This window comes from Oncorhynchus kisutch, linkage group LG1 (assembly GCF_002021735.2).
Source record: "Oncorhynchus kisutch isolate 150728-3 linkage group LG1, Okis_V2, whole genome shotgun sequence".
Lineage (NCBI taxonomy): Eukaryota > Metazoa > Chordata > Actinopteri > Salmoniformes > Salmonidae > Oncorhynchus > Oncorhynchus kisutch.
In genome coordinates, this window is record NC_034174.2 from 8,411,292 (window position 1) to 8,434,998 (window position 23,707).

A 23,707-nucleotide genomic window follows, 5' to 3' on the forward strand; every position below is an offset into this window, starting at 1 on the left:
CTAGTGGTTGACTGTCCCTGGTCGTTTTTAAATGGTCCTCCCTAGTGGTTGACTGTCCCTGTTGGTTTAAAATGGTCCTCCCTAGTGGTTGGCTGTCCCTGGTCGTTTTTAAATGGTTCTCCCTAGTGGTTGGAAGGTAGACTGTTGAAGTCACCTAAAACGTCCCACCACAGGAGCAGAGCGGGTCAGATTGCACTGAGCTTCACGTTGAGAGCCCAATTCCATTCGTAGTGGGAATGCTGCCTATTTTAGACAGGATACCAGTGCTTCTGGAGCCGTGGGGCAGGCTAGGAAATCAAACTGTATATCCCCGTGCCTCCAGTTGGATTAATTTTGTGATGAATAGTGTTCAAAAGCAGTGCTTTGAAGCTGAACTAATCCTACATGGGAATGACGACGGGATTAACCTTATGCATTGTCCTCTGCTAATTATGCTAATTATGTACTTTCTTTGCACTAAAAGACACAAAAACAGACAATGTTTCACGTTGCACATTTAGTCGTGTCATTTAGCATGTTTTTTTTATTTCAATAACCAGTTTATTGAAACTGTCTTTACACACACACACACACACACACGCACGCACGCACGCACGCACGCACGCACGCACGCACGCACGCACGCACGCACGCACGCACGCACGCACGCACGCACCACCACCACCACCACACACACACACACACACACACACACACACACACACACACACACACACACACACACACACACACACACACACACACACACACACAATAAGCCAACACAAACTAATCAGCACACTAGTGTTTTTTGTTCTTCCTCCCACACCATCCGTTCCCTGTCTAATTAACATTATCCCACAGCCGAGCCAGTGCCCTGTCTAGCCTTGAATTAAGACTCAGTAGCTTTCAGCGATATTACTCTGCAGCCCTCGCAGGCAGCCTGGGGGACAGGCAGCCAGGGGGACAGGCAGCCAGGGGGACAGGCAGCCAGGGTGACAGGCAGCCAGGGGGACAGGCAGGCAGGGACAATCTGCAGAGTCAGGAAGAAAAGAAACACCACAAGCTGCCATCTGATGGATGGGCAAAATTAATCAGCTGCTCTGTTTTTCTGTCTTTGAGTGAGTGTGTGTGTGTGTGTGTGTGTGTGTGTGTGTGTGTGAGAGAGAGAGAGAGTTTTGCTTATTCGGCAGTGAGCAACACACACACACGCACACACTGAGTTCTTACCAGTTAGCAAACACTTCATATACAGTCGTATTGATTGAGGCTTAGATGTAAGAGCAAAAGCTTGAGATTAATCTCTCTCTCTCTCTCTCTCTCTCTCTCTCTCTCTCTCTCTCTCATTACACTTGACTTAGGACTATTTACCAATGCATGATTCATGTCAAGACAGTAAGAGTTGTTTGTTTCTCTCTGTTGTTTGAGTGATGAACAGCTCAGCTGGTGCTAAATTTGTCTTAGTTGACTCAAGCACCTGACTGTGACAGGAAGAGCCTATAAAACCCAATCCCTACTTTCCTCTCCTCTCCTCTCCTCTCCTCTCCTCTCCTCTCCTCTCCTCTCCTCTCCTCTCCTCTCCTCTCCTCTCCTCTCCTCTCCTCTCCTCTCCTCTCCTCTCCTCTCCTCTCCTCTCCTCTCCTCTCCTCTCCTCTCCTCTCCTCTCCTCCTCTCCTCTCCTCTCCTCTCCTCTCCTCTCCTCTCCTCTCCTCTCCTCTCCTCTCCTCTCCTCTCTCCCTATATTCCCCTATCATCTTATCTCCTCTCCTCTCCTTACCTCTCCTCTCCTCTCCTCATCTCCTCTCATCTACTCTCTCCCTATATTCCCCTCTCCTCCACACCTTCCCCTAAAGCTGCAGATATTCATAAACCATGACAAGGCCCCCTACTCTGACAAATACAATTTATTCAGGTCCTGTATGAGACTGGGCTCTGATAATGAGCTGAGATTGGAGAGGTGCCATTAAAGTAAAGGGAAATTACAGTCTAGGGTGTGTGTGTGTGTGTGTGTGTGTGTGTGTGTGTGTGTGTGTGTGTGTGTGTGTGTGTGTGTGTGTGTGTGTGTGTGTGTGTGTGTGTGTGTGTGTGTGTGTGTGTGTGTGAAGGGGAAATGTCAGAGATCCAGGGGTTGATGGAAGCAGCTTTCTGCCTGCTGTGTCTGTGGTATAAACACCTTGATTATTAGTGACGATAAAGAAATTGTTGTCTAATATTATAAAATGCAGCCTGAGATCTACATCTAACATCTGTTGTGTTTGTTGTGATGAGATGACTGAAGCACAAACAGAACTGTTGTCCCAGGCTAAACCACATGAATGTAAACAAAACCATAGAGAATCTCTGCATGTAAAATACACACAAACACAGCACATCACATGTTTAGACTTGGGTATCTTGCCTTCCCTTGGATCTCAGGTGGAATGTATACAGGAGTAGTTGGTCAATGGTGAAGGTTTAGGTTTCTGTGGCCAGTGGCTCAGAGACATAAATAGTAGACCTACATTCTGTAGCTGGTGGCACTCACAATCATTACAGCCAGGTTTCAAATCAAAATGTATTTGTCACATGTGCCCGGGAACAACAGGTGTTAAGGTTGTTTTTTGGGGGGGTTTTAGACTGTGCTTCTACACCTGCATTGCTTGCTGTTTGGGGTTTTAGGCTGGGTTTCTGTACAGCACTTTGAGATATCAGCTGATGTACGAAGGGCTATATAAATCAATTTGATTTGATTTGATTTATCCCAGGCCCCTGTCCCCGCAGGAGGTATTTTGCCTTTTGATAGGCTGTCATTGTAAATAAGAATTTGTTCTTAACTGACTTGCCTAGTTAAATATAAAAATATGAAATAAAAAGACCTTATCGTGAAACTGACGAGCCCTTAACCAACAATGCAGTTCAAATAAATAGAGTTAATAAAATATTTACTAAATAATCTAAAGTATAAAAAAATCAAATCAATCAAAAACACATTTACGTAACAATAAAGAGGCTATATACAGGGGGTACTGGTACAGAGTCAATGTGGAGGCTATATACAGGGGGTACCAGTACAGAGTCAATGTGGAGGCTATATACAGGGGGTACCAGTACAGAGTCAATGTGGAGGCTATATACAGGGGGTACTGGTACAGAGTCAATGTGGAGGCTATATACAGGGGGTACTGGTACAGAGTCAATGTGGAGGCTATATACAGGGGGTACTGGTACAGAGTCAATGTGGAGGCTATATACAGGGGGTACTGGTACAGAGTCAATGTGGAGGCTATATACAGGGGGTACTGGTACAGAGTCAATGTGGAGGCTATATACAGGGGGTACTGGTACAGAGTCAATGTGGAGGCTATATACAGTGGGTACCGGTACAGAGTCAATGTGGAGGCTATATACAGGGGGTACCAGTACAGAGTCAATGTGGAGGCTATATACAGGGGGTACCAGTACAGAGTCAATGTGGAGGCTATATACAGGGGGTACCGGTACAGAGTCAATGTGGAGGCTATATACAGGGGGTACTGGTACAGAGTCAATGTGGAGGCTATATACAGGGGGTACTGGTACAGAGTCAATGTGGAGGCTATATACAGGGGGTACTGGTACAGAGTCAATGTGGAGGCTATATACAGGGGGTACTGGTACAGAGTCAATGTGGAGGCTATATACAGGGGGTACTGGTACAGAGTCAATGTGGAGGCTATATACAGTGGGTACCGGTACAGAGTCAATGTGGAGGCTATATACAGGGGGTACTGGTACAGAGTCAATGTGAAGGCTATATACAGGGGGTAACGGTACAGAGTCAATGTGGAGGCTATATACAGGGGGTACTGGTACAGAGTCAATGTGGAGGATATATACAGGGGGTACTGGTACAGAGTCAATGTGGAGGCTATATACAGGGGGTACTGGTACAGAGTCAATGTGAAGGCTATATACAGGGGGTACTGGTACAGAGTCAATGTGGAGGCTATATACAGGGGGTACCAGTACAGAGTCAATGTGGAGGCTATATACAGGGGGTACCAGTACAGAGTCAATGTGGAGGCTATATACAGGGGGTACCAGTACAGAGTCAATGTGAAGGCTATATACAGGGGGTACTGGTACAGAGTCAATGTGGAGGCTATATACAGGGGGTACCAGTACAGAGTCAATGTGGAGGCTATATACAGGGGGTACTGGTACAGAGTCAATGTGAAGGCTATATACAGGGGGTACTGGTACAGAGTCAATGTGGAGGCTATATACAGGGGGTACCAGTACAGAGTCAATGTGGAGGCTATATACAGGGGGTACTGGTACAGAGTCAATGTGGAGGCTATATACAGGGGGTACTGGTACAGAGTCAATGTGGAGGCTATATACAGGGGGTACTGGTACAGAGTCAATGTGGAGGCTATATACAGGGGGTACTGGTACAGAGTCAATGTGGAGGCTATATACAGGGGGTACTGGTACAGAGTCAATGTGGAGGCTATATACAGGGGGTACCGGTACAGAGTCAATGTGGAGGCTATATACAGGGGGTACTGGTACAGAGTCAATGTGGAGGCTATATACAGGGGGTACTGGTACAGAGTCAATGTGGAGGCTATATACAGGGGGTACTGGTACAGAGTCAATGTGGAGGCTATATACAGGGGGTACTGGTACAGAGTCAATGTGGAGGCTATATACAGGGGGTACCGGTACAGAGTCAATGTGGAGGCTATATACAGGGGGTACTGGTACAGAGTCAATGTGGAGGCTATATACAGGGGGTACCGGTACAGAGTCAATGTGGAGGCTATATACAGGGGGTACTGGTACAGAGTCAATGTGGAGGCTATATACAGGGGGGTACTGGTACAGAGTCAATGTGGAGGCTATATACAGGGGGTACTGGTACAGAGTCAATGTGGAGGCTATATACAGGGGGTACTGGTACAGAGTCAATGTGGAGGCTATATACAGGGGGTACCGGTACCGAGTCAATGTGGAGGCTATATACAGGGGGTACTGGTACAGAGTCAATGTGGAGGCTATATACAGGGGGTACCGGTACCGAGTCAATGTGGAGGCTATATACAGGGGGTACCGGTACAGAGTCAATGTGGAGGCTATATACAGGGGGTACCGGTACAGAGTCAATGTGGAGGCTATATACAGGGGGTACCGGTACAGAGTCAATGTGGAGTCTATATACAGGGGGTACCGGTACAGAGTCAGTGTGGAGGCTATATACAGGGGGTACAGGTACAGAGTCAATGTGGAGGCTATATACAGGGGATACTGGTACAGAGTCAATGTGGAGGCTATATACAAGGGGTACCGGTACAGAGTCAATGTGGAGGCTATATACAGGGGGTACCGGTACAGAGTCAATGTGGAGGCTATATACAGGGGGTACCGGTACAGAGTCAATGTGCAGGGGTACAGGTTAGTCGAGGTAATTTGTAAAGGGACTATGCATAAATAATAAACAGCGAGTAGCAGCAGTGTAAAAAAAAAGGGAGGGTTGATTAGTTGTTCAGGAGTCTTATGTCTTGGGGGTAGAAGCTGTTTAGAAGCCTCTTGGACCTAGACTTGGCGCTCCGGTACCGCTTGCCGTGCGGTAGCAGAGAGAACAGTCTATGACATGGGTGACTGGAGTCTTTGAGGTAGGGGACAGATGTCAATGTAAACAGATTAAAGCATGAAACACATTGAGACTCTCACTGCCGATAGACTGCTGATAGGTACTATCACAGCTGGAGGCCGTTCCTTCTCTTGCTAGAAAAAACACGGTGCCTACTGTTTGCCGACCCGGTAGTGACGACGTTTCTACTTGTGGAATCACAATTCTTGTCAGTGGCCAACAACTTGACTTTGAGCCAATCAGAGAGCACGAAACCCCATGTGGCGGGGCCAACAGGATTGACAACAGAAAGGAAAAAAATAGCCAAATCTCATGAGCCAGTCACACTTCATATACAATGTAGGCTATGGGATGGTAGCTAGCTTAGTGTGCAGACACACAACACTAAATACTTCCTCCAAGCTAGTTAACCACTGGAGCTATTACTGACATAATTGAATCACAATTCATTTCCATGAAACAGCTGCCTAGTTAGTGCAATGTACCTACCTAGCTAGCTAGCGAATATGCTAACATTAACTAGCTAGCTAAACATTTTGCTATGGGATTACGGAGAGTGAATTCAATTGTTTCTTCGTCATCTTGCTAGGTAGTTATTTATCTGTGGTCATATGGCTAGTATCAACAGGTTTTTTTCTGCGTGAACACAAAATAGAATGAGTGACACTGTTCAGAGGTGCTAACTGCTGTCGGCAGGCAAACGTTTGACAGTCCTTCCCGGTGTGTCTGACCTATTACTTCTGTGGCCTTGAGGCTAGACGGCATCCGAAGGATATGAAGGCCTCCCAGGACGATTCTGCTTACTGAAGCAGAACAGAACAGGCAGACCAGATGGGACCAGGCTGTGTGATTAGAATGCTAGAGCATCAGTCAGTCGCTTGGCAACATTTTCTTATTCAGCATTTAAGTGGGAGAAATATACTGTGTGGACTGGGTGCATATTAAGCAGTTAGGCAGTCCCTTAGACCAGCTGTGTGAAATTATGACTGCCTCATACTGCCTGTTGGATAGTTCCATTTCAGTTGTCTTATTCGTGTTATTTTATGCTTAGATGTCAGTCTCAAATGATTTTCTATTAGATCTAACACATCCATGTATCTGTACGCTTGTTATCATTTAAAAATATTGTTTTCGTGTACATACCTAACACATGTACACCTCGTGGATTCTGGAGTTAAGATAGACATAGGGGCTCCTATTTGTGGAGAGAGGGTTGCAATGGTGGTTGTTGGATCTTTAGACGTGAGATCTTAGGGATCAATCACTCCCCCATCTTGGTTGGAAATTGCCATTCAAATATTGATTTCCTAGTGTGGGGGGGGGGGGGGGGGGGGGGGGGGGGGGGCATATGGTGAGCTGGGGACAATATGCTAGAGATGCCCTGGGTGGGGTTAGCTTGGAGATGTTACCATAGTCCTCTTGAACATTTACAAGAGTTCAACAACACATCATGGGGAAAATATAGTTCTGCATTAGTTTCCACCTCAGCTATATTCTATTCTACAGTATTCTATTCTACAGTATTCTATTCTATTCTACAGTATTCTATTCTACAGTATTCTATTATATTCTACAGTATTCTATTCTACAGTATTCTATTCTATTCTACAGTATTCTATTCTACTATAAGGATCATACATATTGTTGGAATCTGTTTGCTTTTCCACACTTTTGTTAATTTTAACCTTCAGCCATTGTTTCTGGCTACATAATGTATTCTATCATATGATAATATAGAGGGTTGGTGAATTTACAGATTTAGATTCTAGATTTAACTTTGGATTGGAGATGTTTGATGTGGGTCTCTCTCTCATATCCTATCTCATTATTGATTGCTGTATAGCTTAGTCCCATAGGTGTTCAGTGTGTCAATGACAATAGGAGTTGGCAAGACAGCCCAAACAGATCTGGGGCCAGGCTAGAGGCGATATGTGTCAGCCACAGCAGCAGCCACTAAAATAGAGATATGAGAAGCCCTCTGTCTGAGAGGTAACTGGCAGCAGCCATTGATATAGAGATATGGGAAGCCTTCTTCCTGAATTCACACACGGATTGGCAGTGACAGTGGAGCTAAGGCCAGAGAATGGGAGAGAGAGAGAAAGAGGGGGAGAGTGTGTGTGTGTGTGATTAGGATGCGAGGGGGATTGGGGTGACAGATGGGTGTTGTTTTGTCTCAATAATAGTACATGCATTTGGTTTTACTAGCGTTTAAGAGCAGTTGGAGGCCACAGAAGGAGTGTTGTATGGCATTGAAGCTCGTTTGGAGGTTAGAGGAAGGGCCAGAAGTATACAGAATGGTGTCGTCTGCGTAGAGGTGGATCAGGGAATCGTCCGCAGCAAGAGCAACATCATTGATATATACAGAGAAAAGAGTAGGCCCGAGAATTGAACCCTGTGGCACCCCCATAGAGACTGCCAGAGGACCGGACAACATGCCCTCCGATTTGACACACTGAACTCTGTCTGCAAAATAGTTATCTTTAATAGTCAATAATAGGACATTTATCTTTAATAGTCCTATCAGTCAATCAGTAACTAGATGGATGAAGATAAACTGCTTGTTGTTACGGTAACAATAACCTCCGTTTGATGTGGATTTTCCTTTTTTCTATATCTCAGAATTGAATTGAAAGGATCTTTAGGTCGCAGACTAATATTCTGTTTAAGGAAGATCCTAGTGGATTATTTGCAGATCTCTGTAGGGATTCATGAACTAACTGGTTATAGTGAGTTCATTCGTTACACAGTGACAGAAGTTCACAGATGTCAAAATGGGTCATAGATGTCAGGGCCCTTATTCATAAAGCAGCTCTTAGAAGGAGTGCTGATCTAGGATCAGTTTAGCCTTTTAGATAATAAGGAAGAAGATTACATGGAGGGGGGGGTATCTGATCCTAGATCTGCACTCCTACTAAGAGCTACTGTATCTCTCTGTAGACAATAGGCTATCATAGGCTATCATCCTCAGCATCAAGTATCCCAGCATCATTACGCATTTTCAACGTGATTAATGCCTTATTTTTTTTATTTTTTTTTTGGGGGGGGGTATTGTATGTTTGACTCAGCATAGGGCAATATCTCAAGTAGCCAATAGCAGTCATGGAGGGAATGTTATTCTAACAGTGTGGTAATGTAATGCAGCTCTCCGAATGAGACTGTGAATGAACTGTCACACTACATCATTCTAATACAGGCCACAGTGTTGACTGTTTGGCTCGTTATGGCAGGCCAGGGATTCTGTGGTGTGTGTGTGGTATTCTGTGGTGCTGGCGGCTCCGTGGGGGCACTCCAACAGGCTCTGTCACCTTCACACTCAACACACAGATATTCTATCTAGCCAGGAGGGGGGGGGGGGGTCGAGGTGGTGTGGGCATCTCCCCCCTCCGTGTCAGATCATGTCTTACCTTTTTACGCCGCCTGATATAGAGGAAGACCCGGTTAAGACTCCAGCCACCCAGGCTAAGCGGTACCGGTGCGTCAAGTCTGACACCAACAGGCTCCTGAACAGCTACTATCCCCAAGACATAGGACTGATAAATAGCTAAGTAAATAGGAAAACAAAATGGCTACACAGACTATCTGAGTTGACCGTGGTATTTTTTATTTTTGTTTTGTTGTACTGACTTTATGCACAACCACAGGACTCTACACACTCCAACACACACACTGTCACTCCAACACACACACACACATAGCTACTGACCCTGGAACTGAGACTGTATATAACTAATGACCTTGGAAATGACCCTGTATATAGCTACTGACCCTGGAATTGTCCCTGTACATAGCTACTGACCCTGTATATAGCTACTGACCCTGTATATAGCTACTGACCAGTGATTCCATGTCTATGTACACAGGGCAGCAGCCACTAAGGTACAGGGTTGAGTAACCGGGTGGTAGCCAGCTAGTTATGGCTATTCAACAGTCTGATGGCCTTGAGATAGAAACAGCTTTTCAGTCTCTCGGTCCCAACTTTGATGCACCTGTACCGATCTCGCCTTCTGGATGGTAGCGGGGTGAACAGGCCGTGGCTCGGGTGGTTGATGTCCTTGATGATCTTTTTGGCCTTCCTGTGACATTGGGTGCTGTAGGTAGAAGCTGTTTAGAAGCCTCTTGGACCTAGACTTGGATATCTGTTACCGCTTGCCATGCGGTAGCAGAGAGAACAGTCTTATAACTAGGGTGGCTGGAGTCTGACAATTTTTAGGGTCTTCCTCTGACACTGCCTGGTATAGAGGTCCTGGATGGCAGGAATCTTTGCCCCAGTGATGCACTGGGCCGTATGCACTACCCTCTGTAGTGCCTTGCGGTCAGAGGCCGGGCAGTTGCCATACCAGGCAGTGATGCAACCAACTTGAAGCTCTCAACCTTCTCCACTACAGCCCCGTCAATGAGAATGGGGGCGTCCTCGGTCCTCCTTTTCCTGTAGTCCACAATCATCTCCTTTGTCTTGATCACATTGAGATCTCTGGTCTCTGACCTCCTCCCTATAGGGTGTCTCGTCGTTGTCTGTGATCAGGCCTACCAATGTTGTGTTACTGGCAAACTTAATGATGGTGTTGGATTCGTGCCTGACCGTGCAGTCATGAGTGAACATGGAGTGCAGGAGGGGACTGAGCATGCACCCCTGTGGGTCCCCTGTGTTGAGGATCAGCGTGGCGGATGTGTTGGTACCTACCCTTACCACCTGAGGTTGGCCCGTCAGGAAGTCTAGGATCCAGTTACAGAGGGAGGTGTTCAGTCCCAGGGTCCTTAACTTAGTGATGAGCTTTGAGGGCACTATGGTGTTGAAGGCTGAGCTATAGTCAATGAACAGCATTCTTACATTGGTATTCCTCTTGTCCAGATGGGTTAGGGCAGTGTGCAGTGTGATGGCGATTGCATCGTCTGTGGATCTATTGGGGGATAAGCAAATTGAACTGAGTCTAGGGTGTCAGGTAAGGTAGATGTGATATAATCCTTAACTAGCGTCTCATAGCACTTCATGATGACAGAAGTGAGTGCTAGGGGGCGATAGTCATTTAGTTCAGTTACCTTTGCTTTCTTGAGTACAGGAACAGCGGTGGACATCTTGAAGCAAGTGGGGACAACAGACTGGGATAGGGAGAGATTGAATATGTTCGTAAACACTCCACCCAGCTGGTCTGCGCATGCTCTGAGGACGCGGCTAGGGATGGCATCTGGGCCAGCAGCCTTGCGAGGGTTAACACTCTTAAAGTGACTCACGTCGGCCATGGAGAACGAGAGCCCACAGTCCTTACTCACGTCGCCATGGAGAACGAGAACCCACAGTCCTTACTCACTTCGGCCACGGAGAACGAGAGCCCACAGTCCTTACTCACGTCGCCATGGAGAACGAGAACCCACAGTCCTTACTCACTTCGGCCACGGAGAACGAGAACCCACAGTCCTTACTCACGTCGCCATGGAGAACGAGAACCCACAGTCCTTACTCACTTCGGCCACGGAGAACGAGAGCCCACAGTCCTTACTCACGTCGCCATGGAGAACGAGAACCCACAGTCCTTACTCACTTCGGCCACGGAGAACGAGAGCCCACAGTCCTTGGGAGCTGGCTGTGGCGATGGCATTGAGTTATCCTCAAAACGGGCGAAGAAAGTATTTAGCTTGTACGGGAGCTGGTGTCTGCGACGTAGATGGTTTTCCTTTTGGAATATATGTCATTTAGCAAACGCTTTAATCCAAAGTCAAGCGTGCATATATTTGACATTTATTATTTCTGGATGCCCCCAGAATCGTGGCTGAACAAGGACATGGTAAACATAAATCGAACTGTTTTTCCTCGACATCGACAGGACAGAACTGCATCATCAGGGAAGCTCAGGGGAGGGGATGTGTGTCTATTTCTTAATTAACAACAGCGGGTACGCAATCTCTAATATTAAAGAAGTCTCGAGGTTCTGCTCGGCTGAGTTTAAATACCTCATGATATGCTGTAGACCTATGACCTAGGCTTTCAAGAGAGTTTTAATTTATATTTTTTAGCTGTTTTAGCTATTTACCACCACAAACGGATGCTGGCGCTAAGACCGCACTCAACGAGCTGTACAGGGCCATAAGGAAACAAGAAAATGCTCACCCAGAGGCGGCGCTCCTAGTGGCAAGTTTAATTTAATGCAGGAAAACTGAACTCTGTTTTACTTCATTTCTACCAGCATGTCACCTATGCAGCTGGAGGTGAAAAACACTTGATATCAACTTTACATACAAAGTCACATACAAAGCTCTACCTCACCCTCCATTTGGCAAATCAGAACGGATCAGAACTCTATGATTCCTGCTTACAAGGAAAAACTCAAACAGGAAGTACCAGTGATGCTCTCAATACGGAAATGGTCCTATGAAGCGAATGCTAAGCTACAGGATTGTTATGCTAGCACAGGCTGGAATATGTTCCGGGATTCATCCAATGGCGTTAAGGAGTTTACGACATCAGTCACCGGCTTCATTAATAAAGTGCATCGACAACATCGTTCCCACAGTGACCGTACGTACATATCCCAACCAGAATCCATGGATTACAGGAAACATCCGCACTGACCTAAAAGCTAGAGCTACCGGTTTCAAGGAGTGGGACACTAATCCGGAAGCTTCTAATAAATCTTGCTACACCCTCCGAGGAACCATCAAGCAGGGAAGGAGTCAATACAGGACAGAGATTGAACCCGACTACACCAGTTCTGACGCCAACTATCACAGATTACAAAGGGAAACCCAGGAGCGAACTGTCTGTCTGTCTGTCTGTCTGCCTGTCTGCCTGTCCGCCTGTCCGCCTGTCCGCCTGTCCGCCTGTCCGCCTGTCCGCCTGTCTGCCTGTCTGCCTGTCCGCCTGTCCGCCTGTCCGCCTGTCTGTCTGCCTGTCTGTCTGTCTGTCTGTCTGTCTGTCTGTCCGCCTGTCTGTCTGGTCTGTCTGTCTGTCTGTCCGCCTGTCTGTTTGTCTGTCTGCCTGTCTGTCTGTCTGTCTGCCTGTCCGCCTGTCTGTCTGGTCTGTCTGTCTGTCTGTCCGCCTGTCTGCCTGTGTGTTTGCTTGCATGTCTGTAGAGGCCACAGGGTGAAGAGAGAAGGAGAGGAGGGATGAGAAAAGAGGAGAGAGGTGTACAGCTGTCTTATCTACCCCTCCTCCCTCTTGACCACCTCCATCCTTCCATCCCTCCACCCCTCCTCCCCTCCACCACTCTTGACCTCCTGACCTCCCCTCACCCCTCCACCCTTCCATCACTCTACCCCTCCTCCCCAACACCACTCTTGACCTCCTGACCTCCCTTCCACCCCGCCTCCCCTCCATCCCTCTTGACCTCCTGACCTCCCCTCACCCCTCCACCTTCTCTAAAACAACTGTTACCCTGTAGTCAGGTTGGATAAACCAACTGTTATCCTGTAGTCAGGTTAGATAAACCAACTGTTATCCTGTAGTCAGGTTAGATAAACCAACTGTTACCCTGTAGTCAGGTTAGATAACCCAACTGTTATCCTGTAGTCAAGTTAGATAACCCAACTGTTACCCTGTAGTCAGGTTAGATAACCCAACTGTTACCCTGTAATCAGGTTGGATAACCCAACTGTTATCCTGTAGTCAGGTTAGATAACCCAACTGTTACCCTGTAGTCAGGTTGGATAACCCAACTGTTACCCTGTAGTCAGGTTAGATAACCCAACTGTTACCCTGTAGTCAGGTTAGATAACCCAACTGTTATCCTGTAGTCAGGTTAGATAAACCAACTGGTACCCTGTAGTCAGGTTAGATAACCCAACTGTTATCCTGTAGTCAGGTTAGATAACCCAACTGTTACCCTGCATGGAGTTCTGTTGAGATTTCTGTACTGGACCATCTAACACATGACTGCAGTGGAGTGACTTTGCTCCGAGACGTGACTGTAGTCCTCTATAAACACCACCGGAGTCTATACAGCCATGTCTCAGGGCAGGGAATTGACTGGTCACCAAGTCGGTCTGTTAGCCTTTGCATTAACCAACCCCTCACTTTCTGTTGTAGGTACCAGAGAAACAGACCTGGGGATCAGGCTAGGAGTGACTGTCTTAGTCTTGGTTCACACAGAGAGACTGATTGTGATATCTCAGTTGTAGATTAGTATCCCGGTACCCTACTGTCCCCAAGTCGTAGTGTGGTGCAGATGACTTACAGAGCCCTGCTACCCACCCTGCTCACCCCTCAGACCTCACCCCTCAGACCTCACCCCTCAGGCCTCACCCCTCAGACCTCACCCCTCAGGCCCCACCCTTTCAGACCTCACCCCTCAGGCCTCACCCCTCAGACCTCACCCCTCAGACCACACCCCTCAGGCCCCACCCCTCAGGCCTCACCCCTCAGGCCTCACCCCTCAGGCCCCACCCCTCAGGCCTCACCCCTCAGACCTCACCCCTCAGGCCCCACCCCTCGGGCCCCACCCCTCAGGCCTTACCCCTCAGGCCTCACCCCTCAGACCTTACACCTCAGACCTCACCCCTCAGGCCTCACCCCTCAGGCCCCACCCCTCAGGCCCCACCCCTCAGGCCTCACCCCTCAGGCCTCACCCCTCAGACCTTACCCCTCAGACCTCACCCCTCAAACCTCACCCCTCAGGCCCCACCCCTCGGGCCCCACCCCTCAGTCTGTTCGTCTGGTTTCTTTAGTGCTATCAGCTAACCCATATTTATAGCCAGGAGGGGCAGCAGGAAGCTGTAATATACGGGTGCTGCTTGCACATATCAAAATCAGACAGACGGTGCTTGAGGTTATTCGTGTGCTTTCCCTCCCAAACTAATGCATAGGTCCAGTAGGCTTGAAACAGGAGACAGTGTTTTGAAACTTCCAATAAATTTTTTTTTACTTACATTTTTTTTCTCCTGTGTGGGAATTTTCTTTGCTCCATCTCTCCCTCTCTCTCTCCCTCTCTCCCTCTCTCCCTCTCTCCCTCTCTCTTTATACCTTCTGTTTCTCCCACCATCCATCGGTCTCTCTCTCTCCCTCTCTGTCTCCCCCTCTTCCACTGTGTTTCTCCGTGTCTTGCTTCCCTGCCTGTGTCATGTCATGGCTGAGAGCCGGGAGACGAGAGGAAAGGGTTGGTTGGGTGGAATGTGGTTCAACGGTGAGTTTTTAAATAGCCCCCTGCCTGGACCAGCCGGTCCATACAAGGCCAGAGCCACGACCCCAAATGATCAGCACCCACCACGGTACTGAAAATAAAGACCTTAATCTGGGTCCGCAACAGTTACAAAAATAGGAGAGGGAGAGAGTCATGACGTCACACAGTAGTGTCAGTGTTAGGAACAACCTCATAGTGATACATTGATAGGCTGCTGTACAGTAGCTTTGCACGTTGGTGAAAAGTGACCTCACCCCCAAAGAAAAAAGGTTGATGTTGTAAACAACATGTCAAAAACAGAACATCTAAAATATCTCAGTAGGGTGTTTCCTGTTTCCTGACCATGTGACCTGACCATGTCTCAGGGTATGAGTGCAGATCTAGGAACAGGTCCTCCCTGTCCATACAATCTTATTCGATATTATATAAGTGGCAAAACTGATCATAGATCAGCACTCCTACTCTGTGACACTTTGTGAATAGGGGACCAGGTCCCAATAAAAGCCCATAATTACGGTGTTGTGCCCTGAGTGTTTCCTGGTCAGGTGCTATGGCCAGGAAACACTCCTGGGCCCATAGCCATGCTCCCAGTCAAATCTCAATACCAGCTTGGGTCACATGTACTAAATTGCACTCACTGTTGGAAGTTCCTTTGTGTGAAAGTGTTTACAAAACAATGACATGAACCAAGAGCCAAATCTTGCATGGGCTGGCCAGCTACTGGATAGTTTGTGTCTGGGTCAGTCATGTGACTATGGGCTGGCCAGCTACTGGATAGTTTGTGTCTGGGTCAGTCATGTGACTATGGGCTGGCCAGCTACTGGATAGTTTGTGTCTGGGTCAGTCATGTGACTATGGGCTGGCCAGCTACTGGATAGTTTGTGTCTGGGTCAGTCATGTGACTATGGGCTGGCCAGCTACTGGATAGTTTGTGTCTGGGTCAGTCATGTGACTATGGGCTGGCCAGCTACTGGATAGTTTGTGTCTGGGTCAGTCATGTGACTATGGGCTGGCCAGCTACTAGATAGTTTGTGTCTGGGTCACTCATGTGACTATGGGCTGGCCAGCTACTGGATAGTTTGTGTCTGGGTCAGTCATGTGACTATGGGCTGGCCAGCTACTGGATAGTTTGTGTCTGGGTCAGTCATGTGACAATGGGCTGGCCAGCTACTGGATAGTTTGTGTCTGGGTCAGTCATGTGACTATGGGCTGGCCAGCTACTGGATAGTTTGTGTCTGGGTCAGTCATGTGACTATGGGCTGGCCAGCTACTGGATAGTTTGTGTCTGGGTCAGTCATGTGACTATGGGCTGGCCAGCTACTGGATAGTTTGTGTCTGGGTCAGTCATGTGACAATGGGCTGGCCAGCTACTGGATAGTTTGTGCCTGGGTCAGTCATGTGACTATGGGCTGGCCAGCTACTGGATAGTTTGTGTCTGGGTCAGTCATGTGACTATGGGCTGGCCAGCTACTGGATAGTTTGTGTCTGGGTCAGTCATGTGACTATGGGCTGGCCAGCTACTGGATAGTTTGTGTCTGGATCAGTCATGTGACTATGTTCTGGCCAGCTACTGGATAGTTTGTGTCTGGGTCAGTCATGTGACTATGTTCTGGCCAGCTACTGGATAGTTTGTATCTGGGTCAGTCATGTGACTATGTTCTGGCCAGCTACTAGATAGTTTGTGTCTGGGTCAGTCATGAGACTATGTTCTGGCCAGCTACTGGATAGTTTGTGTCTGGGTCAGTCATGTGACTATGTTCTGGCCAGCTACTGGATAGTTTGTGTCTGGGTCAGTCATGTGACTATGTTCTGGCCAGCTACTGGATAGTTTGTGTCTGGGTCAGTCATGTGACTATGGGCTGGCCAGCTACTGGATAGTTTGTGTCTGGGTCAGTCATGTGACTATGGGCTGGCCAGCTACTGGATAGTTTGTGTCTGGGTCAGTCATGTGACTATGGGCTGGCCAGCTACTGGATAGTTTGTGTCTGGGTCAGTCATGTGACTATGGGCTGGCCAGCTACTGGATAGTTTGTGTCTGGGTCAGTCATGTGACTATGGGCTGGCCAGCTACTGGATAGTTTGTGTCTGGGTCAGTCATGTGACTATGGGCTGGCCAGCTACTGGATAGTTTGTGTCTGGGTCAGTCATGTGACTATGGGCTGGCCAGCTACTGGATAGTTTGTGTCTGGGTCAGTCATGTGACTATGGGCTGGCCAGCTACTGGATAGTTTGTGTCTGGGTCAGTCATGTGACTATGGGCTGGCCAGCTACTGGATAGTTTGTGTCTGGGTCAGTCATGTGACTATGGGCTGGCCAGCTACTGGATAGTTTGTGTCTGGGTCAGTCATGTGACTATGGGCTGGCCAGCTACTGGATAGTTTGTGTCTGGGTCAGTCATGTGACTATGGGCTGGCCAGCTACTAGATAGTTTGTGTCTGGGTCAGTCATGAGACTATGGGCTGGCCAGCTACTAGATAGTTTGTGTCTGGGTCAGTCATGAGACTATGGGCTGGCCAGCTACTAGATAGTTTGTGTCTGGGTCAGTCATGTGACTATGGGCTGGCCAGCTACTAGATAGTTTGTGTCTGGGTCAGTCATGAGACTATGGGCTGGCCAGCTACTGGATAGTTTGTGTCTGGATCAGTCATGTGACTATGGGCTGGCCAGCTACTAGATAGTTTGTGTCTGGGTCAGTCATGAGACTATGGGCTGGCCAGCTACTAGATAGTTTGTGTCTGGGTCAGTCATGTGACTATGGGCTGGCCAGCTACTAGATAGTTTGTGTCTGGGTCAGTCATGTGACTATGTTCTGGCCAGCTACTGGATAGTTTGTGTCTGGGTCAGTCATGTGACTATGGGCTGGCCAGCTACTGGATAGTTTGTGTCTGGGTCAGTCATGAGACTATGGGCTGGCCAGCTACTGGATAGTTTGTGTCTGGGTCAGTCATGAGACTATGTTCTGGCCAGCTACTGGATAGTTTGTGTCTGGGTCAGTCATGTGACAATGGGCTGGCCAGCTACTGGATAGTTTGTGTCTGGGTCAGTCATGAGACTATGTTCTGGCCAGCTACTGGATAGTTTGTGTCTGGGTCAGTCATGAGAATATGTTCTGGCCAGCTACTGGATAGTTTGTGTCTGGGTCAGTCATGAGACTATGTTCTGGCCAGCTACTGGATAGTTTGTGTCTGGGTCAGTCATGTGACTATGTTCTGGCCAGCTACTGGATAGTTTGTATCTGGGTCAGTCATGAGACTATGTTCTGGCCAGCTACTGGATAGTTTGTGTCTGGGTCAGTCATGTGACTATGTTCTGGCCAGCTACTAGATAGTTTGTGTCTGGGTCAGTCATGAGACTATGGGCTGGCCAGCTACTGGATAGTTTGTGTCTGGGTCAGTCATGTGACTATGGGCTGGCCAGCTACTAGATAGTTTGTGTCTGGGTCAGTCATGTGACTATGTTCTGGCCAGCTACTAGATAGTTTGTGTCTGGGTCAGTCATGAGACAATGTTCTGGCCAGCTACTGGATAGTTTGTGTCTGGGTCAGTCATGAGACAATGTTCTGGCCAGCTACTGGATAGTTTGTGTCTGGGTCAGTCATGTGACAATGTTCTGGCCAGCTACTAGATAGTTTGTGTCTGGGTCAGTCATGTGACAATGTTCTGGCCAGCTACTAGATAGTTTGTGTCTGGGTCAGTCATGTGACTATGTTCTGGCCAGCTACTGGATAGTTTGTGTCTGGGTCAGTCATGTGACAATGTTCTGGCCAGGTACTAGATAGTTTGAGTCTGGGTCAGTCATGAGACTATGTCCTGGCCAGCTACTAGATAGTTTGTGTCTGGGTCAGTCATGTGACAATGTTCTGGCCAGCTACTAGATAGTTTGTGTCTGGATCAGTCATGAGACTATGTTCTGGCCAGCTACTAGATAGTTTGTGTCTGGGTCAGTCATGTGACAATGTTCTGGCCAGCTACTAGATAGTTTGTGTCTGGGTCAGTCATGTGACTATGTTCTGGCCAGCTACTGGATAGTTTGTGTCTGGGTCAGTCATGTGACAATGTTCTGGCCAGCTACTAGATAGTTTGTGTCTGGGTCAGTCATGAGACTATGTTCTGGCCAGCTACTAGATAGTTTGTGTCTGGGTCAGTCATGTGACTATGTTCTGGCCAGCTACTAGATAGTTTGTGTCTGGGTCAGTCATGTGACTATGTTCTGGCCAGCTACTAGATAGTTTGTGTCTGGGTCAGTCATGAGACTATGTTCTGGCCAGCTACTAGATAGTTTGTGTCTGGGTCAGTCATGAGACTATGTTCTGGCCAGCTACTAGATAGTTTGTGTCTGGGTCAGTCATGAGACTATGTTCTGGCCAGCTACTAGATAGTTTGTGTCTGGGTCAGTCATGAGACTATGTTCTGGCCAGCTACTAGATAGTTTGTGTCTGGGTCAGTCATGAGACTATGTTCTGGCCAGCTACTAGATAGTTTGTGTTTGGGTCAGTCATGAGACTATGTTCTGGCCAGCTACTAGATAGCTTGTATCTGGGTCAGTCATGAGACTATGTTCTGGCCAGCTACTAGATAGTTTGTGTCTGGGTCAGTCATGTGACATTGCTCCCAGTAATGATCTGATGTGTTGTGTCTCCCAGTAATGATCTGATGTGTTGTGTATCCCAGTAAAGATCTGATGTGTTGTGTCTTCCAGGATACTGGTGGGGGCTCCCCGGGACAGAGGACTGGGCCTCATGAGGAGACAGCGTACTGGCGCCCTGTACCGCTGTCCAATCACAGGCGAGGAGTTTGACTGTGAGCGCGTGGACATCGATGGAGATGTAAACCTCGACAGGGAGAGCAAGGACAACCAGTGGCTAGGAGTGACAGTCAAGAGCCAGGGGATTGGAGGAAAGGTGGTGGTAAGGAAAAACTCCTGGTACTAAGCATGCCTGTCGTGGCCTGGGGCCTGGTCCCAGATCAGTTTGTGTTCCTAGGGTTATTGTCATGGCGCCATAGGAGTTGGCAAGACAGCACAACCATATCTGGGACCAGGCTATGTCTGTACTGTAGTGTAATAGACCAGGCTATGTCTGTACTGTAGTGTAGTAGACCAGGCTATGTCTGTACAGTAGTGAGTAGACCAGGCTATGTCTGTACTGTAGTGTAATAGACCAGGCTATGTCTGTACAGTAGTGTAGTAGACCAGGCTATGTCTGTACTGTAGTGTAGTAGACCAGGCTATGTCTGTACTGTAGTTAGTAGACCAGACTATGTCTGTACTGTAGTGTAGTAGACCAGGCTATGTCTGTACAGTAGTGTAGTAGACCAGGCTATGTCTGTACTGTAGTGTAGTAGACCAGGCTATGTCTGTACTGTAGTGTAGTAGACCAGACTATGTCTGTACTGTAGTGAGTAGACCAGACTACTGTATGTCTGTATAGTAGTTAGTAGACCAGACTATGTCTGTACTGTAGTGAGTAGACCAGACTATGTCTGTACAGTAGTGAGTAGACCAGGCTATGTCTGTACTGTAGTTAGTAGACCAGACTACTGTATGTCTGTATAGTAGTTAGTAGACCAGACTATGTCTGTACTGTAGTGAGTAGACCAGGCTATGTCTGTACTGTAGTGAGTAGACCAGGCTATGTCTGTACTGTAGTGAGTAGACCAGGCTATGTCTGTACTGTAGTGTAATAGACCAGGCTATGTCTGTACTGTAGTGTAGTAGACCAGGCTATGTCTCTACTGTAGTTAGTAGACCAGACTATGTCTGTGCTGTAGTGAGTAGACCAGGCTATGTCTGTACTGTAGTTAGTAGACCAGACTATGTCTGTGCTGTAGTGAGTAGACCAGACTATGTCTGTACTGTAGTTAGTAGACCAGACTATGTCTGTACTGTAGTGAGTAGACCAGACTATGTCTGTACTGTAGATAGTAGACCAGACTATGTCTGTACTGTAGTGAGTAGACCAGGCTATGTCTGTACTGTAGATAGTAGACCAGGGCCCAATACTGAGAATGTACTGCTACTGATCCTGTCCCTCTCCAGACCAGGGCCCACCTGTACTGTAGTGTAGTAGACCAGACTATGTCTGTACTGTAGTGAGCAGACCAGGCTATGTCTGTACAGTAGATAGTAGACCAGACTATGTCTGTACTGTAGTGAGCAGACCAGGCTATGTCTGTACTGTAGTGTAGTAGACCAGACTATGTCTGTACTGTAGTGAGCAGACCAGGCTATGTCTGTACAGTAGATAGTAGACCAGGGCCCAATACTGAGAATGTACTGCTACTGATCCTGTCCCTCTCCAGACATTCCCACGAACTGATCTGAGACCAGGCTATGTCTGTACAGTAGATAGTAGACCAGGGCCCAATACTGAGAATGTACTGCTACTGATCCTGTCCCTCTCCAGACATTCCCACGAACTGATCTGAGACCAGGCTATGTCTGTACAGTAGATAGTAGACCAGGGCCCAATACTGAGAATGTACTGCTACTGATCCTGTCCCTCTCCAGACATTCCCACGAACTGATCTGAGACCAGGCTATGTCTGTACTTTCCTACCAAGCAAAAAGGCAGTAACTGCTCATAGCGTGGAACTGAGAAAAAATGGCTTTTATTTACCTTGGTTAAATAGTAACTTTATCCAGTTACTGCTAAACATGACCCCCATTTTCTCCTGAACACAATACACTAAGAGGCAGGATATTTGTCCACGTGGTTAAGCATGTATTTAATGTAGTAAAAATGACATTAACTAATTTTTAGACCAAATGAGCAGTTACTGTCTTTTTTCTGCTTGTTATGGCAATGTAGTGGACTGTCTCTTCCAGTGACTGATATGGTTACTACCCCTACCCCTCTCCAGACCTGTGCCCACCTGTATGAGCTGCGGCAGCGTGTGGGCCTGCCGTCTGAGACACGGGACCCTATCGGGCGTTGCTATGTCCTGAGTGAGGACCTGACAGAGAGGGACGACTTGGATGGAGGAGAGTGGAAGTTCTGCGAGGGGCGACCCCAGGGACACGAACAGTTTGGCTTCTGTCAGCAGGGCCTGTCTGCCGCCTTCACACCAGACAATAACTTCATCATGTTCGGCGCTCCAGGAACGTACAACTGGAAAGGTATGGTGGCATACTTATTATTATATCTCAATGAGACAAACCTGTATAAAGAAAGGTTAAATAGTGGGGACTGTGTCACGTTCTGACATTTATTTCCTTTGTTTTGTGTTGAGTATAGAGTTGGGGTGGGCAGTCTATGTTTGTTTTTCTATGATTTGGGGATTTGTACTTTCTTTTATTAAATACTCATCATGAACGCCGCATTTTGGTCCTCCGATCCTTCTCGCCTCTCCTCTTCAGAGGAAGAGGAGGACGACCGTGACAGACTGACACCTGTGCTGAGTAACATGATAGTTCACAAAAAATATATAAGCTTGTTGTCAGAGGTGTTTTCGACCTCAAACTTGGTGAAAAAAAAGAGAGAATATAGTTAGAAAGAGAAAACCGCCTCAAACAGATCAATCAGTATATCCTACGATACAGTGATAGACCCCTGATCACTAAACAGATCAATCAGTATATCCTACGATACAGTGATAGACCCCTGATCACTAAACAGATCAATCAGTATATCCTACGATACAGTGATAGACCCCTGATCACTAAACAGATCAATCAGTATATCCTACGATACAGTGATAGACCACTGATCACTAAACAGATCAATCAGTATATCCTACGATACAGTGATAGACCCCTGATCACTAAACAGATCAATCAGTATATCCTACGATACAGTGATAGACCCCTGATCACTAAACAGATCAATCAGTATATCCTACGATACAGTGATAGACCCCTGATCACTAAACAGATCAATCAGTATATCCTACGATACAGTGATAGACCCCTGATCACTAAACAGATCAATCAGTATATCCTACGATACAGTGATAGACCCCTGATCACTAAACAGATCAATCAGTATATCCTACGATACAGTGATAGACCCCTGATCACTAAACAGATCAATCAGTATATCCTACGATACAGTGATAGACCCCTGATCACTAAACAGATCAATCAGTATATCCTACGATACAGTGATAGACCCCTGATCACTACACAGATCAATCAGTATATCCTACGATACAGTGATAGACCCCTGATCACTAAACAGATCAATCAGTATATCCTACGATACAGTGATAGACCCCTGATCACTAAACAGATCAATCAGTATATCCTACGATACAGTGATAGACCCCTGATCACTAAACAGATCAATCAGTATATCCTACGATACAGTGATAGACCCCTGATCACTAAACAGATCAATCAGTATATCCTACGATACAGTGATAGACCCCTGATCACTAAACAGATCAATCAGTATATCCTACGATACAGTGATAGACCCCTGATCACTAAACAGATCAATCAGTATATCCTACGATACAGTGATAGACCCCTGATCACTAAACAGATCAATCAGTATATCCTACGATACAGTGATAGACCCTGATCACTAAACAGATCAATCAGTATATCCTACGATACAGTGATAGACCCCTGATCACTAAACAGATCAATCAGTATATCCTACGATACAGTGATAGACCCCTGATCACTAAACAGATCAATCAGTATATCCTACGATACAGTGATAGACCCCTGATCACTAAACAGATCAATCAGTATATCCTACGATACAGTGATAGACCCCTGATCACTAAACAGATCAATCAGTATATACTACGATACAGTGATAGACCCCTGATCACTAAACAGATCAATCAGTATATCCTACGATACAGTGATAGACCCCTGATCACTAAACAGATCAATCAGTATATCCTACGATACAGTGATAGACCCCTGATCACTAAACAGATCAATCAGTATATCCTACGATACAGTGATAGACCCCTGATCACTAAACAGATCAATCAGTATATCCTACGATACAGTGATAGACCCCTGATCACTAAACAGATCAATCAGTATATCC

General features: G+C 47.0%; 1 protein-coding gene across 1 annotated transcript in view; it reads left to right on the forward strand.

Moving 5' to 3' along the window:
- itga7 (integrin, alpha 7) overlaps positions 1–23,707 on the forward strand; it is a 79,025-nt gene that overhangs the window by 14,726 nt on the left and 40,592 nt on the right. The window contains exons 2-3 of the mRNA XM_031833745.1: positions 19,399–19,606; positions 21,561–21,816. Of these exons, the coding sequence (XP_031689605.1) occupies positions 19,399–19,606; positions 21,561–21,816 (464 nt within the window). The remainder of the gene's footprint in view (positions 1–19,398; positions 19,607–21,560; positions 21,817–23,707) is intronic.